Source organism: Rhinopithecus roxellana, chromosome 5 (assembly GCF_007565055.1).
Source record: "Rhinopithecus roxellana isolate Shanxi Qingling chromosome 5, ASM756505v1, whole genome shotgun sequence".
NCBI classification, from domain to species: domain Eukaryota; kingdom Metazoa; phylum Chordata; class Mammalia; order Primates; family Cercopithecidae; genus Rhinopithecus; species Rhinopithecus roxellana.
Window position 1 is genome coordinate 135,980,280 of NC_044553.1, and position 16,401 is coordinate 135,996,680.

Consider the following 16,401-nt stretch of genomic DNA (forward strand, 5'->3'; position numbering starts at 1 on the left):
TAGGTTCTGTATCTTATTTTAGCAACACACCAAGAGGGGCCGTGCTCTTCAGCAAATGCATGTGCAAGGAGGACTTTGCAGTTTTGATTAAATTCTGCTAGAAAACTTGATCTCTCTGCCATGAACTAGGATGAATGGTTCCTGATGCAGGACTCATACCCAGATGGTCTAGGCCTCAGAGAACTTTGTGGGATCCCCTCCAAGCTCCAAACTGACAGATAACCTGAGCTGAATATTTTATGTTTAGAGGTTTTCTCCAGTGGCTCAACAGGATCATCATCCTGGTGTGATCATGTCCTCCTAACTCTGCTGACAGCAACTCTCTCAGACATTCCTGTAGAATTGTCCCATTGGTGGGTAGATGGCCACATGCCTTATGCTGGCTTTCCTCCTTTATCTGCTGCAGGATGAGCTCATGCTTTCTTCCCCTTGATGTAGATTCAGTCTGATGCACAGTCTGTTGTGGTTGTCATCTCACCATCTCCTTAATACTCGGTATTGTCAGGTGTCCTTCGAGTCCTGGCTCAGAGGGGAGGGCACTGCTGTGCCTGTCCTTAAGGCTGAGCCGAGTCATAGAACCAATACTGACAAATAGACTTTGGATAATCAGGCTACGGAATATGAAACAATTCCCAAGTGTTTACCGAGTGCCTTTTTTTGGTCGAGCATTGTCTTACATGCTTTGAGGGACAGAAACAAACTGTCCTACCTAGACCCAGCTACGAAGTAGCTTCTGGGTGAGGAATGCCTACATTAATAGGTTAAAAAACAATCTAAATCCATGCATTGTGCCAAGATGGGTGATTCAGATGCCTGCTACTATGGTCAGACACCGGAGTGAGTGCTGTGACCTGGGAGTCAGGATTGGTATCCTAGGGGTAGCAGGTTTTATTTTATGTAATATATATGTATACTGTATATATATATAAAAAACAAAATTTATGTATATATAATTTATATATATTTATATATGTACATAAATGAGGTATATAGATTTAAAAAAATATATATATATATAAATTTTTATTTTTTTGAGACAGAGTCTCGCTCTGTTGTCCAGGCTGGGATGCAGTGGTGTGATATTGGGTTACTGCAACCTCCACCTCCTGGAATCAAGAGATCCTCCCGCCTCAGCTTCTCGAGTAGCTGGGACCACAGATGCCTGCCACCACACCTGGCCAATTTCTGTATTTTTTTGTAGAGATAGGGTTTCACTCTGTTGCCTGGGATGGTCTTGAACTCCTGGGCTCAAGCAGTCTGTCCACCTTGGTCTCCCAAAATGCTGGGATTACGGATGTGAGCCACTGTGCCAGGCCAATTTTATGCGCGCGTGCGTGTGTGTGTGTGTACACGCATATATGGTTGAGTAATGCCTGCAACAATAAGTTAAACAATCCAAATCCATGCATCCAAATCCATATATATATATATTTTTTGAGACAGAGTCTCACTTTTTTGCCCAGGCTGGAGTGCAGTGGCACGATCTCATCTCGGCTCACTGCAGCCTTCACCTTCTGGGTTCAAGTGAGCACATCTGGCTAATTTCTGTATTTTTAGTAGAGAGGGGGTTTCACCATGTTGGCCAGGCTGGTCTCGAACTCCTTACCTCAAGTGATCTGCCTGCCTTGGCCTCCCAAAGTGCTGGGATTACAGGTGTGAGCCACCATGCTCGGCCTGTATATATATATTTTTAGACTAGTCAAGTGCAAATAGTGAGAAGGGAGGAATGAGTAGAACAAGGAGTATGATCTGTGACTGACTGTGAACAATCAACTGAGATAACTCAATACCTTCAGGACAGCCAGGAGCAGGTTTTAAATGGAATCTTAGAGATTTGAATAGTTGGAAAGTAGGGAGGAAGATATGGATCAGTGCTTTATAAACCAGGCACAAAGCTGTCCAATTTTTAAAGGCCAGAGCTCTGGTCTGGATTGTCCTTGAACGCTGCTCAGTGACCAAGTCTTGCTTGTAGTTGGTGTTCAACAAGTATATGTCGAATAGAATAAAGCTTTGTAGAGTGCAAAGGAAGAAACTCTTCTTAATATCAATTTTGTAAATCCCTGAACTTCTAGGGTCCCAGTTACTCAATTCTATAAAGGAAGTTTTGGGGTAGATAATCCCCAAGGCCCTTCCATGCCTAGGATATCTTGGAGACGAATTTTCTGATTCACTCTGGATAAGGGGACACGGAATCAAGACTTACGCTATTAGGGCCAGGCACAGTGGCTCATGCCTGTTATCCCAGCACTTTGGGAGGCTGAGGTGGGAGGATCACGTGAGGTCAGGAGTTCCAGACCAGCCTGGCCATCATGGCAAAATCCTATCTCTACTAAAAATACAAAAATTAGCCGGGTGTGGTTGTGTGTGCATGCAATTTCAGCTACTTGGGAGACTGAGGCAGGAGAATTGCTTGAACCTGGAAGGCAGAGGTTGCAGTGAGCCAAGATCGCCGAGATCATGCCAGTGCACTCCAGCCTGGGTGACAGAGCAAGACTCTGTCTCAAAAAAAAAAAAAAAAAAAAAAAAGACATGCTATTAGAGCAAACATACATATATGTTTATTTGTGATGTGGAGAAGTGGGCCAAGTTTATGTAACAGCTTTATTCAACTAGCTTTCATTGAGCATTTACTCAATGTACCTGGCAGTGTAAAAGGTGCTGGGGTATAGTGATGGAGAGGAAGGACAAGCCCCTGTGCTTCTAGAGCTTAGAGTTTAAGCTTACAGGAAGAGACAGTTCATAAACAAGGAAACAAACGAGCAAGGTAATGTTGGATGGTGGTTTGTTGTGATAAATAATTGAATGTTTCTGGTAAGAGGGACAATTTTAGAGTGGGCCTCTGCATAGGTGGCATTTGCACAGAGTCCTGAATGACAGGAGGAAGCTAGCTAGAATAAGATCCAGGGGCCGGGCATCTTAGGGGTGGGACTGGCTGCTTCCCCAGACATAGCGGCTGTACTGCAAGGTTTAGGTAGAGTAGTAGTACTTAATGTCCAGGTGCTAAGCTTTTCCCCACCGCCTTGGTTCACAGACGGCTGTCATCAGTTATGACTACCTCACTTCCCTGAAGAGTGTCCCCTATGGCTCAGAGGAGTACTTGCAGCTGAGATCTAAGGTAAGTAACCCATGGGACCCATCTGAACCAGGCCAGGACTGGATAACCCTTGAACTGCTACGCTCAAGTGATCCTCCCACCTCAGCCCCCCAAAGTGCTGGGATTACAGGCGTGAGCCACGGCACCTGGCCTAGGATTGAATAAATCCTGAAGCAGCTGCCTAGCCAAGAAGCTTCCTGTGTACAGCTGGAGTTGGGCAGAGGGCAGTGTAGGGGATTGAGGCTGGGGGCATTGGCCACTGAATTTTTGGAAGGAAAGAGGGGAGGACCGCTTTCTCCTTCATGTAGAGGTTTCAGTGCTTCTGAGGGGTGCTGTCAGACCATCATCAAGCTGGATGCCATGGTACTGAGTTACCAATCTGCAAGGTGCTGTGGGGGAGGCCAGTGTGTGTTTCTGGGGAGTGCAGGTGTCTGGGATGACTCAAGAGGGATGTAGGCTCTGTCCCGCAGGTAACTCAGCTGGCTTCTAAACTGTTTCGTCAGGCAAAACCCAATTGAAAGAGGTTAATTGCTTTCCTATCCTCTGAGGGCTACTCTGGGGCCTCTTGTAGGCCTGTGAGTCGAGCTGTCAACCCCAGACTCTCTGTCGTCACTTCGAATGGGGTAGTTGATGTTGATATATGGTTAGATATCCTGGAGACTTGGGAGATCAAACAAGAGGGCACTTTTTGTGGATGTAGGTTGAGTTTGAGGTCAAGTGTAGATACCTTTGGCTCCTCCAGAGATTGTGATAGATTGGCATGTCTGTGTGCAGGCAGTCCTCTCAGCCAGGAATGCCCTTTGCCCCTTAGAAAATTCCTCGTCATCCTTCTGGACTCAGCTTAAGCTCCCCTCGGTGGTACTTTCCTTCTCAGTTTTCCTATGTGGATGGAATAATTAATTTCTAAATTTTTATTTAAACTTTTTATTATGGCAATTTCAACCATCCACAAGAATACAGAGAATAGTAGAATGAACCCTGGTGGAACTGTCACATAGCTTCAGAAACTATCAACATTTTGCCCATCTTGTTAGTCATCTTTCCCCCCTTTAGTTATTCATTCTTTTATTTCTATATTTATTGAGACAGAGTCTCACTCCGTCACCCAGTCTGGGGTGCAGTGGTGCGATCTTGGCTCATTGCAACATCTGCTTCCTGGGTTCAAGCGATTCTCCTGCCTCAGCCTCCTGAGTGACTGGGATTACATATGTACACCACCATGCTTGGCTAATTTTTGTATTTTTAGTAGAGACTGGGTTTCATCGTGTTGGCCAGGCTGGTCTCCAACTCCTGACCTCAAGTGATCCACTCACCTCCGCCTCCCAAAATGCTGGGATTACAGGCGTGAGCCACCATGCCAAGCCCCCAAATGCCTTTTTATAGTTAGTTTGTTCAAATCTGGATCAAAATATCCAAATAAGGTAGATATGTTAAGGTTGATGTTTTCTACATCTTTAAAAATCTATAACATTTCCTCACTCTCCCTCTTTTTTGAGTTACTTGTTTGTTGAAATAACCAGCTAATTTATCCTGTAGAATTTTCTACCTTTAGGATTTTGCTGATTGCATCTTCAAAGTGTTATTTAATGGGAAATACATTCAAATGGTACATAATTCAAAATATACAGTATTTGAAACATACAAAATGACCCTCCTACCCTTGTTCCTCAGGTACCCAATTTTCTTGCCTGGAGGCAATTATTATTTTTTGTGCATCTTTCCAGAGACGTCTTCCTATTTGAATTTAATCATTTTGTCTTTATTCTTGCCGCAGACGATAGTTGGTTACATGCCTTTCTTTTTAGACTATCTGTTCCTTTAGATCAGGGATTCAGTCTTTGTTTTTTTGATCTTGCATCTCTAGCAATGATGCGTAGGCCTGCGTTGCTTTAATGTCTGTTTCAATGCCAGCCTGTACCCTGCCACCTCCCTACCTTTGGGGAGGTCCCAGACAGAGCACGAGGTTAATAGTTAGAAGACCCGAGTTTGTGGCTTGGCTTTGGGAAATTCATTTAGCCTTTTGGAGATGCCATTTGTCTATAAATTAGAGATGGTTATGCCACTTCCTCAGGATTATGTAGATAATATCTCAGTGCCTTGTGAAATAGAAAGCAGGTATCAAAAACAAGTCAAATGTCTCCTACACAGTATGTTCCATGAGGACAGAGATTTGGTCTGTGCTATGAATTTCCATGTCTGCAGCATCCATCACCAGGATGTGACAGGTCCTGAATAAAGGTTTGTTGAACGAATGAATGAATGAAAATTTTTTTTTTTGAGATGGAGTTTTTTGCTCTTGTCACCCAGGCTGGAGGGCAGTGGTGTGATCTCGGCTCACTGCAACCTCCGCCTCCCAGGTTCAAGTGATTGTCCTGCCTCAGCCTCCCAAGTAGCTGGGACTACAGGTGCCGAAATGTTAGTTTTTATGGAGAATCTCAAAGCCCCTGCTAATTTTTTTTTTTGTGAGATGGAGTCTAGCTCTGTCGCCCGGGCTGGAGTGCAGTGGCTGGATCTCAGCTCACTGCAAGCTCCACCTCCCGGGTTTACGCCATTCTCCGGCCTCAGCCTCCCAAGTAGCTGGGACTACAGGCGCCCGCCACCTCGTCTGGCTCGTTTTTTGTATTTTTTAGTAGAGACGAGGTTTCACCGTGTTAGCCAGGATGGTCTCGATCTCCTGACCTTGTGATCTGCCCATCTCGGCCTCCCAAAGTGCTGGGATTACAGGCTTGAACCACCGCGCCCCGCCAGCCCCTGCTTCTGAGACACAATTGCCCGCTGTGTTTCCCTGCCCCTCTTTCTCCAGCTAACCAGGGCTAAGGACCTTCGCACCCACTGGTGTATCATTCTACAGAGAGCTTGTGGGTTTGGACACAGGGGCAAGGCCTCTGCTTTATGGAATCTGCAGGGGAGGCAGGCGAGGGGTGTCAAAAAAACAGTTGCCTGTCACGTGTCACATGTAAGTCATCTGAAAGGCAGTGACACTGAGGCTCCTGGAGAAGTTGACAGTTTTAGGGGATGCAGTAAGGAAAGTGCAGCATGGCATTTGACAAGAGAGCAGCACGTGGTGGCTGGCACCAGATAACAGGGTGTAGGCCCGTCTCTGGGAGTTGTGCCTGGGAAGGGGGAGCTGGCTGGCGCTAAGAGCACGAGTAAATACCGCAGGAGTGTTTTCTTCCATTGGAGTGCTTATGCCTTCTTGTCAGTGTGGCTGATAAAGCCATGAGTGAAGGGTAAAACCTAAGTATCTCAACTGTCAAGCCAGCATCTCCAGGTCCCAGAGTATGTCAGAGCCAGGAGGCTAGCTCGTCAGGCGGTGACTTCAAGCACTTTCAAGGTTGGCGCAGGCAGGCTGGGATCTCAGTGACTCAGCTCTGGAACCAGAGGGCTGAGAGCCACCATGAAGAAGTGTGTTCTAGAGGCCTAGTGGCCCTTTGCTAGGCAGCCAAGGTGGTGGGGAGGGGCTCACATGCTTTGGAGAACCAGATCCCTGGTGTTCAGGATGCTTACAAACTGAGATGTGTGTGAGCTGGCTTATTCATAAAGCATACAGAAGTCACTGCTGGTGTAGACATCTAGGAATGGGGCTGGAGGAGGGAGGATGGAGTTGATTCTGATGAGGGTTGGGGATGTAGTGGATATATGCTAGTTTTTCAGCTTAGAAGCCATTCTCATTTTGGGGAACAGCATATAAACTTTTCCCTGGGGAGCCGCTGTATTGACGTATACTCTGGGTTTGGGAAAGGCTTACCCCACCCTTATTAGCCAGGTAATTAGCAGAGTCTATTCTGCTGGCTCTGGAGATTGATTCAGGGAACCTGAGTACTTGAGCCAGTTCTGGCCAGTACGCAGGACTTTTCTGGGAAGAGCCGCTCTCTCTTTTCTGCTGTGTGAGCTGAGAGTGTAAGATGTTGGCTTGGAGTTGTTGGCAGCCATCTTTGCCACTATGAAGGGAAACCCTGTCTGTGAATGGAGCTAGTATTGCATAGAAATGCATAATTTGAGTTCCTGGATCTAGCTGAAATGGAAGCTAGACTACCACTGGAATTTCAATTATATCTATCAGGAAATTCTCTTTTTTTTTGCCCAAGGTGGTTTGAGTTAAGTTTGCTGTTCCTTGCAGCCAAATGGGTCCTTATATAGTGTGGATTCTTGGAGTAGCATACTGGGGTTATTTTTTTTCTTTTTCTTTTTTCTATGGCCCTCGATTTGTCACTTAAACATGCTGGATCTTTTAAGTAGAGTGTTGATAGTCACAGGACGGCCCGTGACTCAAGGGAAGAAATGAAATTCAAAAATTTTAGTACCTAAGGAGGGTGCAGAGAGGTTTGGATGTGCTGGGTAGGATTGGAGCCATGTTGGACCTGGAGCCAGGTCCCCTGGCACCTAGTCCTACTCCACTGCCAAGCACCTCTGCTTTTATTTTTTTAGTTTTTAAGAGGCTTTTTTTTTTTGAGCGAGAGTCTTGCTTTGTCGCACAGGCTGGAGCGCAGTGGCGCGATCTCGGCTCACTGCAACCTCCACCTCCTGGGTTCAAGTGATTCTCCTGCCTCAGCCTCCCGAGTATCTGGGACTACAAGCGTGTGCCTCCACGCCCGGCTAATTTTTTGTATTTTTAGTAGAGACGTGGTTTTACCTTGTTAGCCAGGATGATCTACATCGCCTGACCTCATGATCTGCCCACCTCGGCCTTCCAAAGTGCTGGGATTACAGGCATGAGCCACTGCGCCTGGCCCAATTTTTGTGTTTTTAGTAGAGATGGGGTTTCACCATGTTGGCCAGTCTGGTCTTGAACTCTTGACCTCAGGTGATTCGACTGCCTTGGCTTCCCAAAGTGCTGGGATTACAGACGTGAGCCACCATCTTTGGCCAGCACCTCTGCTTTTCTATCCGCAAAGTGATGGTGGTGGCCTTTGCCCCTGTTCCTTTTATAAGAATGGACATGAGAAGCTTTGCTTAATTTAACATTGTGGATTATTTAAACCAGCCAGAGAGGAGATCCTGAGCATAGAGTTAGCCTTGATAGCTCCTTATCATTTTAATGAACATGTTAATGATATTCTTTTCTCCTCATTTCTTCTATACATTTATTAATTGGAATTCTTCTATAAGAAAGACCTTTCCCTTCTCCCCTAGTTATTTAATTATTGTTATTATTAGTGAGATGGAGTTTTGCTCTTGTTGCCCAGGATGGAGTGCAGTGGCGCGGTCTCAGCTCACTGCAACCTCTGCCTCCTGGGTTCAAGTGATTCTCCTGCCTCAGCCTCCTGAGTAGCTGGGATTACAGGTGCCCACCACCACACCCAGCTAATTTTGTATTTTTAGTAGAGACAGGGTTTCACCATGTTGGACAGGCTGGTCACAAACTCCTGACCTCAGGTGATCTGCCTGCCTTGGCCTCCCAAAGTGTTGGGATTACAGACGTGAGCCACTGCACCCAGCTATTTAATTATTGTTATCACTGTGAACTCATGGATATTTATTTTATTCTATGGGGTCTATGTCCCATATATAATCCAGTCAATACTTTTCCTTTATATGCAAAACAATCATTATTTTATTGCTCAAGTGGTTCCACCTTTGGCCATTGGGAGCTCTTTCAGGTTGGCTCCTCTGTCCTTTTGAAATGCCCCCAATCTATTTTGAGCACTGCCTCACATTCTTGTACTGAAAGATACTTCAGGCTTATCCTGTGTTTTCTTTGCCCTGGAATCAATTACTTCTCCAAGGAGCCCTGGTTCCTGTTACTGGAGAATGGTATTTAGAAACCAAGATGTGGAGGTTATGTATTCCTTTTGCTACTGGGTTATCATTGTTTCTAGGCCCTTTTAGGAGACAAGGTGAGGATATATATGTGTGTACATTCACTCACACATACACACACTTTTGTCTTTCTACTAAAAAACTAAGATTTTTTTTTTTTTTGAGACATGGTCTTGCTGTGTCACCCAGGCTAGTGGTGTGATCACGGTTCACTGCAGCCTCCAACTCTTGGGCTTGAGCTATCCTCCCACTTCAGCCTCCTGAGTAGTTGGGACTACAGGTGTGCACCAACATGCCTGGCTAATTTTTTAAAGTATTATTTGTAGAGACAGGGTCTCACTGTGTTGCCCAGGCTGGTCTTGAACTCCTGGCCTCAAGTGATCCTGATGCCTTGGCCTCCCAAAGTGCTGGGATTCTAGGCATGAGCCACTATATCTGGGCAAAAAACTATAAACTGATACTTATATCTCCAATTTTAGTCCAACACCACGGAGGCCATGTTAGCATTCTCCTTTTTTTAATATCACCTCTTTCTCTGACAGTGATAAACCTGCCTCTTATCTACAATATATTTCCTTACTTGTTTGACTCTCGTACACTCTAAAATAGTTAAGACCACTGAAGCATTCATAAGCAGAGACAGTGGCCTAAAATAGGTGAGGTTGAATGGGTTAAGTTGGTATGGGAGCTGAGTTTGGAAAGGTGGGTTGATTGAAACATGTAGCCTTGGGGACAAGGTGATTTTGGCCGAGTGTAATGGGTGAAATTTTGAGGATTATCTATAAGAAAAAGATTAATTCAATGTTACTGGAGACTAGGAGAGTGAAGGGACTTAGTGGCAAATAGTATTAGAGCTAGGTGACAGAGTGACTCAAGGCCAGGTTTTAAGCCATAGACAATAGGGAGCCATGGAAAATTCTCCAGTAAAGTTGTTTATTAAGCCTTCAGTGATTGAGAATGCTTAAAGTTATTGCATCATTGGATTTTTTTTTTTTTTTTTAGACAGGGTCTCGCTTTGTTGCCCAGGCTGGAGTGCAGTGGTGCAATCTCTGCTCATGGCAACCTCTGTTCACTGCAACCTCTGCCCTCCAGGTTCAAGCAATTCTCCCATCCCGGCCTCCCAAGTAGCTAGGACTACAGGCATATGCCACCATGCCCGACTAAATTTTGTAGTTTTTGGTACAGACAGGGTTTCACCATCTTGGCCAGGCTGGTCTCGAACTCCTGACCTCAAATGATCTGCCTGCCCTGGTCTTCCAAATTGCTGGGATTATAGGCGTGAGCCACCATGCCTGGCCAATTTTTTTTTTTAAATTATGAAATATGAGACAGAGTCTTGTTATGTTGTCCATGCTGGTCTCAAACTCCTGGGCACAAGTGATCCTCCCACCTCGGCCTCCTAAAGTGCTATGATTATAGGTGTGAGCTACTGTCTCCAGCCAGTTATTGATTTTTTTTTTTAAACACCAGTGCCACTTGCCAGCTTTTGTGTTGGACAGTGGGTAGAAAGTGTGTGAACCTGCACGTGTATATGTGTCTGTGTGCGTGTGAGAGAGAACAAGAACAGGAACCTTTTCTTTTTAAAATCAGAGTTATAATGTCAGAGGGGACCTTGATTGCTACTTTGAGTGTGAAGTTTTTTAACTAAGCTCGAATTCTTGTTACCAGCTAGGTTTCTGGGCTTCTGTGGTATCAGATGTTTCAGGTCAGTAGTATGTGTTTGTTCGGTTAGTTACTATAGTGCCCAATATTTGGACTACAAGTAATGATTAATATCCTTCTCTTCCTTGCCTGAGAAGCAGAGTCAGGGAGATGCAGGACCCTGCCAGGTGGTGATCAATATTCATCAGCTTCATTACTGATAGACACAGGGTTGAGCATATAGTCTGGGGTCTGGAGCAAGTGAGCTTGCTGAACTTCACCCCTGGATTTGAGAGGCTTACCTACCCAGGCACAGACACGGCTGGACAAGACTCTCAGTTGGGGTACTGCCTCTTAGAAGAGGAAGGAGCTGAAAATCAATGCTCTGCAGATAAGCAGATCCCCAACGGAGGGGAGAGAGGAAGGGGTAAGCTGAGCAAACTCTGTTTCTTCTCCTAAATTCCTTAATCTGATTGGTGATTATCTCTCCCACAAGGAGTGAAGGAGCGGGAGAGAGAGGTCAGGAGTGTTATGCATACTAGGGCTCCCTCTGCATGGTTGTGGGAAACATAAGGATAGAATGTTCTCCTGTAGTACCACTGATTGTGGGAGGGGAGGTAGCTGTAAATTTGCTATAAGAACCATTTGTTTCTAAAAAATTCTGCTAATCTTTACATCTGACTTTGTTTAGGAACATAGGGTGCTTTGGGTTTGAGTATGGGAGACCTATTTTGGCATTACTAAAATCTGCACTTAGAGACAAGAGTCAGACACTGTCAACTTTTATTTTATTTATTTATTTATTTTTTGAGACAGAGTCTTGCTTTGTTGCCCAGGCTGAAGTGCAGTGGCATGATCTCGGCTCACTGCAGCCTCGATCTCCTGGGCTCAAGCAATCCTCCTGTCTTGACCTCCGAAAGTGTTGGGATGGGATTACAGGTGTAAGCCACAATGCCTGGCTGCCATCAACCTTTAGAACCACGGGATATGGTAGACTGTTTTGGAGAAAAAGGGACTCCAATTTCTGGCCTGTGGATATTGGTTGGAGGGGCAGAGTAAGGGGCTAAGGTCAGGTGACAACTCTATAACTATTCCATTGCATTTGAGAAAGACATCTTGGGCATTAGCCAGCTCAAGCCTCTAATGTACAGATGTGGAAGTAGAGTTCTGGAGAGGTGATGTGATTTCTTCTTTTTCTTTTTTTTTTTGAGACGGAGTCTCACTCTGTTGCCCAGGCTGGAGTGCAGTGGCGTGATCTCAGCTCACTGCAGCCTCTACCTTTTGGGTTCAAGCAATTCTTCTACCTCAGCCTCCTGAGTAGCTGGGACTACTGGCGCATGCCACCATGCCTGGCTAATTTTTGTATTTTTAGTAGAGACGGGGTTTCACCATATTGGCCAGGCTGGTCTCGAACTCCTGACTTCATATGATCCACCCGCCTCAGCTGTAATCCCCAAAGTGCTGTGATTATAGGCGTGAGCCACTGCACCTGGCCAGTGATGTGATTTCTCACGTCCCCAGCAGGTGTGTAGCATATCATGAACTTGATCTTGATGTTCAGTTATTGCCCAGTCTCATGTTCTTTGCGCTTTTTACTCTGTCATCTCCCTGTATATTTGCTTCCAATCTGGGGAAAAGCACCAAGTTGGACAGAAAGTAGACACAAAGATGCCTGTGCAGCAGTTCTTGCCAACTGGCTGCTGCTGCTGGAATCACTTCTCCTACCTCTTCACCCACCCTCCTCTGAGCCTGAGGTTCTGCTGCTGCCTGGGATGGATTTGGGAAACACCAGAGGAGGAAGAAGGGCAATAGAGCCACCTCCCTGAAGTTCCTTTACTCATCTAATCAATAAAACAGCTCAACAAATATTTGGCATTCCTCTATGGAGGGGAGGGTAGACCCTTCAAAAGGAATTGATAGGTGCTAGCTCTTTGCTTCAGGAAAGAGTTTCAACTCCGAAGCTATTGAACAACTGCCAGTTTTGAGGATAACCATCCTACCAATCTAGTGAAGGTATAATTCACTAAGCATTTTAAAGATCCTGTTCGTCTACAAAGGGAACTGTAGCAATGTCTGGTTCTTCAGGAATATTCCCTGAAACCTGGGATCTGGTCTGGCCAAACCAGGACATTTCTTCACCATCCTTCCATCCATCTATTACTTTAGCCAACTTTAATTGAGCCTGCTCTGTGTCAGGTACAGGGTGAGGTTCAGAGGAGAAAATGGGAAATAAGATTCGACCTCTGCCTTCAAGTTGTCATAGTTGAGGGTGGGGGGGCAGAAGGCAAGAAATTACCAGCTACAGGACTGATATTCGTCTATTATAACTCTGGCCCCTGGTCTGGAATTACTTCTCCTGATCCCTGACGGCAACTAACTTCCAGGCAAGCTGGGCGTGTTGGGGGGTAGCTTTTCTTGGGAGATGGGGCTGGAGTGCGTTCCTCCTAGAGTAGTGGTCTGGGTCTCGTTGAGCCCCAGCTCCTTTGCATGTGCAGCACCTGTCGACCTGGCATGGAATCTTTTCAGTGAGTTTTCAAGCGTTGTGCCTCTAGACCCGCTTTTGCTGCTTTCATTTGTCATCACGGAATGTTTGCCTGAGAGTGTTCTGCACAGAGGAGGAGAGAAATTGAATCCTTGCTATCTTGGTGACTGGCTTTCTCCGAGTTTGTGATAATTTCTGCAGGAGCATGAGCTGCATTTAATTCATTCTGGTTGGGTCATCTAAGGACCAGTTCTTTGGAATTAGGGAGACAGAGTCTGTGAGTCTAGCACCTCCTTTTTAGCTTTCTGAATACTGCATCGAAATTTGTGCAGTTTTCCGCAGTGGCCCTGATCTCAAAACCATTCTGATTCTGGAGAATTCTGTAGGAGGAGGTTCTTGAGCCTTGATGTGGCCTGGGGAGAAACTTGGTAGGGTCCATGGCCATCAGTGGGAGTCCTGGGGGTAAATGTGGTGGGCCTGGGAGAAAATGTGATTATCCCTGGGGATTGGGCTCACTGTGTGGTGGCTTCTCTGTAGGTCGTAGGCAATCAGGGAAATGCCAGTTACCCTCTCAATTGGTCTAGACTTGTTAGTTACCTAGGGACCATGGCCAACACCAGCGTTTTATTTTTCCATATCTGTATACAGCTTGTATTTTAAGAAATGTGAAATATTTAAGACCTAAGACAAAGTATAAAAAATAATTTAGTGATCGCCCTCATGCTCATTGCCCAATAGTACCCTTTACCCATGCAGTTATAGCCCGTGGGTACTTCTTCCCTGACTCCAGCTTTCTTCCTGCATATCCAGAATTAAGCTGGAATGTTTTAAATTCATTGTTTATTATTCCCACACACTTCTTTATAACCAACTATTCAGGTATTTCTGTGATTTTTCATCCTGTCGACACTTTCCTTTACTTGCCTTTGTTCTAAGCAAAAATATCTGTGAAATTACAGGTTTGATTTTCTCTCTCTCTTTGTCTATCTAATGCATATGCAAATAAACATTCTGGGTACCAGCTGAAATTGCCTCTTGTACCACCTTTTGCATACCATCACCGCTGCAAGGTCGTACTTTGAGAAACAAGGCTGCAGCATCCATAGCAGATGCTGCTGGGCTACGCCCTGGCTTGCACTCACTCTTACCTCGATCTTTACCCCACTGTGTTTGGCTACTCTCTTTCCAGCTCTTCTCTTTTCCTAGCTCACACTGTTTATCTCCTGTGGCTGCTTTAGGATTGGAGATGCCTGATGTGATGGTATTTGCTGCTGTGGTTCTAAAGCAGTGATCTTTTCCAAAGGCCACAGCTATAATGAAACAAAATAAACCCCTGGGTTTTTGGTGGTATGAGCCCATTGCTGTGTGCTGGGCATCTCTCCATTCTGATCAGCACACATTTCCTCTCGTGTGCATGTCTGCAGCTCCCTCACCTATGTGGGCTGCCTGGACACGTGGGTGGGCTTCCTGCTACTGCACAGCTGCCCTCCACTTGCCCCTACCACCTGGTTCTACAGGGTAAGTGGAGCAGGCAGAACACCCACCTCTGCAGAGAAGGTCCTGCATTGTGAGGACTTGCACTTCTAACAAGGCCCTCTGTGGGGCAGGAGCTGGAGTAACCCTGGTTTCAGCCTGCCCTTGCCCATCTCAGACCCTATCCCAGACCAACCCAGCCTGGGATTTTCATTGCTGATTGCTTTTCCCACTGAAAACCTCCAGCAGTTTTCTACCTGCCCTGGACTGGGTGCTTCTGAGTTGTTTCCACCTCTGCTGGAAATGGATGTGGCAACATGATGAGAGATGCGGGGTAGGCATAAGCTAGGACTTCCCTGTGGCTGAGGCAATTTAGTACTGGAGTGCATAGAAGTATCCTTGGTCTAGGCTTACTAGTTACCTAGGGACCATGGCCAATACCAGCATTTTATTTTTCCATATCTGCATACAGCTTATATTTTTAAAAATGTGAAATATTTAAGACCTAAGACAAAGTTTAAAAAATAATTCAGTGATCACCCTCATGCTTATTGCCCAATTTCAGAAATAATACCTTACCCATGCAGTTGTAGCCCGTGGGTACTTCTTTCCTGACTCCAGCCTTTTTCCTGCATAACCAGAATTAAGCAGTATTTTGAATTCATTGTTTATCATTCTCATGCAACAAAGCCAAGTGTCCTTCACCTAGAGCAGCTATGAAGTCTGTATCTGGAGGGCAGCTTTCTAGAAACAGAAGAGGTTTTATGTCTGGCTTCAAGGTGGGAATGGGACAGCACCCAGGTTGTTCCCAACCTGTCAGACAATCAGTCACCTGGGAGGCCTTGGTACACATTCCTTGGTCCTGTACACTAAAGATTTATTGTCAGTGATTCTGAGGTAAGGCCTGGAAAGCCTCACTCTGGTGTCCAGGCTGGAGTACAGTGGTGTGATCATGGCTCACTGCATCACTGCAGCCTCTGCCTCTTGAGCTCAATTGATCCTCCCATCTTAGCCTTCTGAATAGCTGGGACTGCAGGCGTGCACCACCGTGCCTGGCTAATTTTTGTACTTTTTGTAGAGATGAGTTTTCGTTATGTTACCCAGGCTGGTTTAGAACTCCTGGGTTCAAACACTCCTCCTGCTTCGGCCTCCCAAAGTGCTGGGATTACAAGCATGAGCTCTGCCAAAAGCCATATTTTTAATGAGTTCATCAGGTAGGCTTCTACTAAGGTTTCAATGGGTCTCTCCAAGTTCATGTTTTAGAAACTTGATCTGCAAAGCAAGAATGTTGAGAAGTAGGACCTTCAAGAGATAATTAGGTCATAAGGGCTCTGCCCTCATGAATAGATTAGTGCTATTACTGTGAGAATGGGTTCACTCTGGGTACCTTCCCTCTCTCCCTCTCTGTCTCCACCCACAATCTCCACCCTTTCATGGGCTCTCTTACTCTTCTACCTTCCACTATGGGATGACCCAGCAAGAAGGCCCCTGCCAGATGTGGATCTCTTGGTCATGGGCTTCCCAGCCTCTAGAACTATTTAAAACAATGTTTTGTTTTGTTTTGTTTTGTTTTTAAAAAGTGATCCAGTCTCAAGGATTTTGTTATAGTAGCACAAATGGATGAAGATGACTTCTGCTGCACTGTACTTAGGGGGCTCTATTGTCTCATTTAATTTTTACAGTAGCCCTATGAGGTAAATACCATTGTTATCATCCCTGTTTTACAGATGAAGAAACTGATGAACAGACAGATGGAGTGACTTGTTCAAGGGTCCACAGCTAGCAAGCCGGGTATATTAATTTCCTGTGATTGCCATAACAAATTACCACAAATTGGGTGTTTTAAGGCAATAGAAGTTTATTCTCCTACATTTCTTCAGGCCAGAGGCCCAAAATCAAAGAGCCCCCAGGACCATGCTGCCGGTGGGAAGCATTCTAGGGAAGAACCCTT

General features: G+C 45.5%; 1 protein-coding gene across 3 annotated transcripts in view; it reads left to right on the forward strand.

The window, feature by feature from the left end:
- The window catches only part of ADCK1 (aarF domain containing kinase 1), a 130,300-nt gene that overhangs the window by 17,949 nt on the left and 95,950 nt on the right, over positions 1-16,401 (forward strand). For all 3 annotated transcript variants that reach the window (XM_010382730.2, XM_030931535.1, XM_030931536.1), the window contains exon 3: positions 3,032-3,115. In XM_010382730.2, the coding sequence (XP_010381032.1) occupies positions 3,032-3,115 (84 nt within the window). The remainder of the gene's footprint in view (positions 1-3,031; positions 3,116-16,401) is intronic.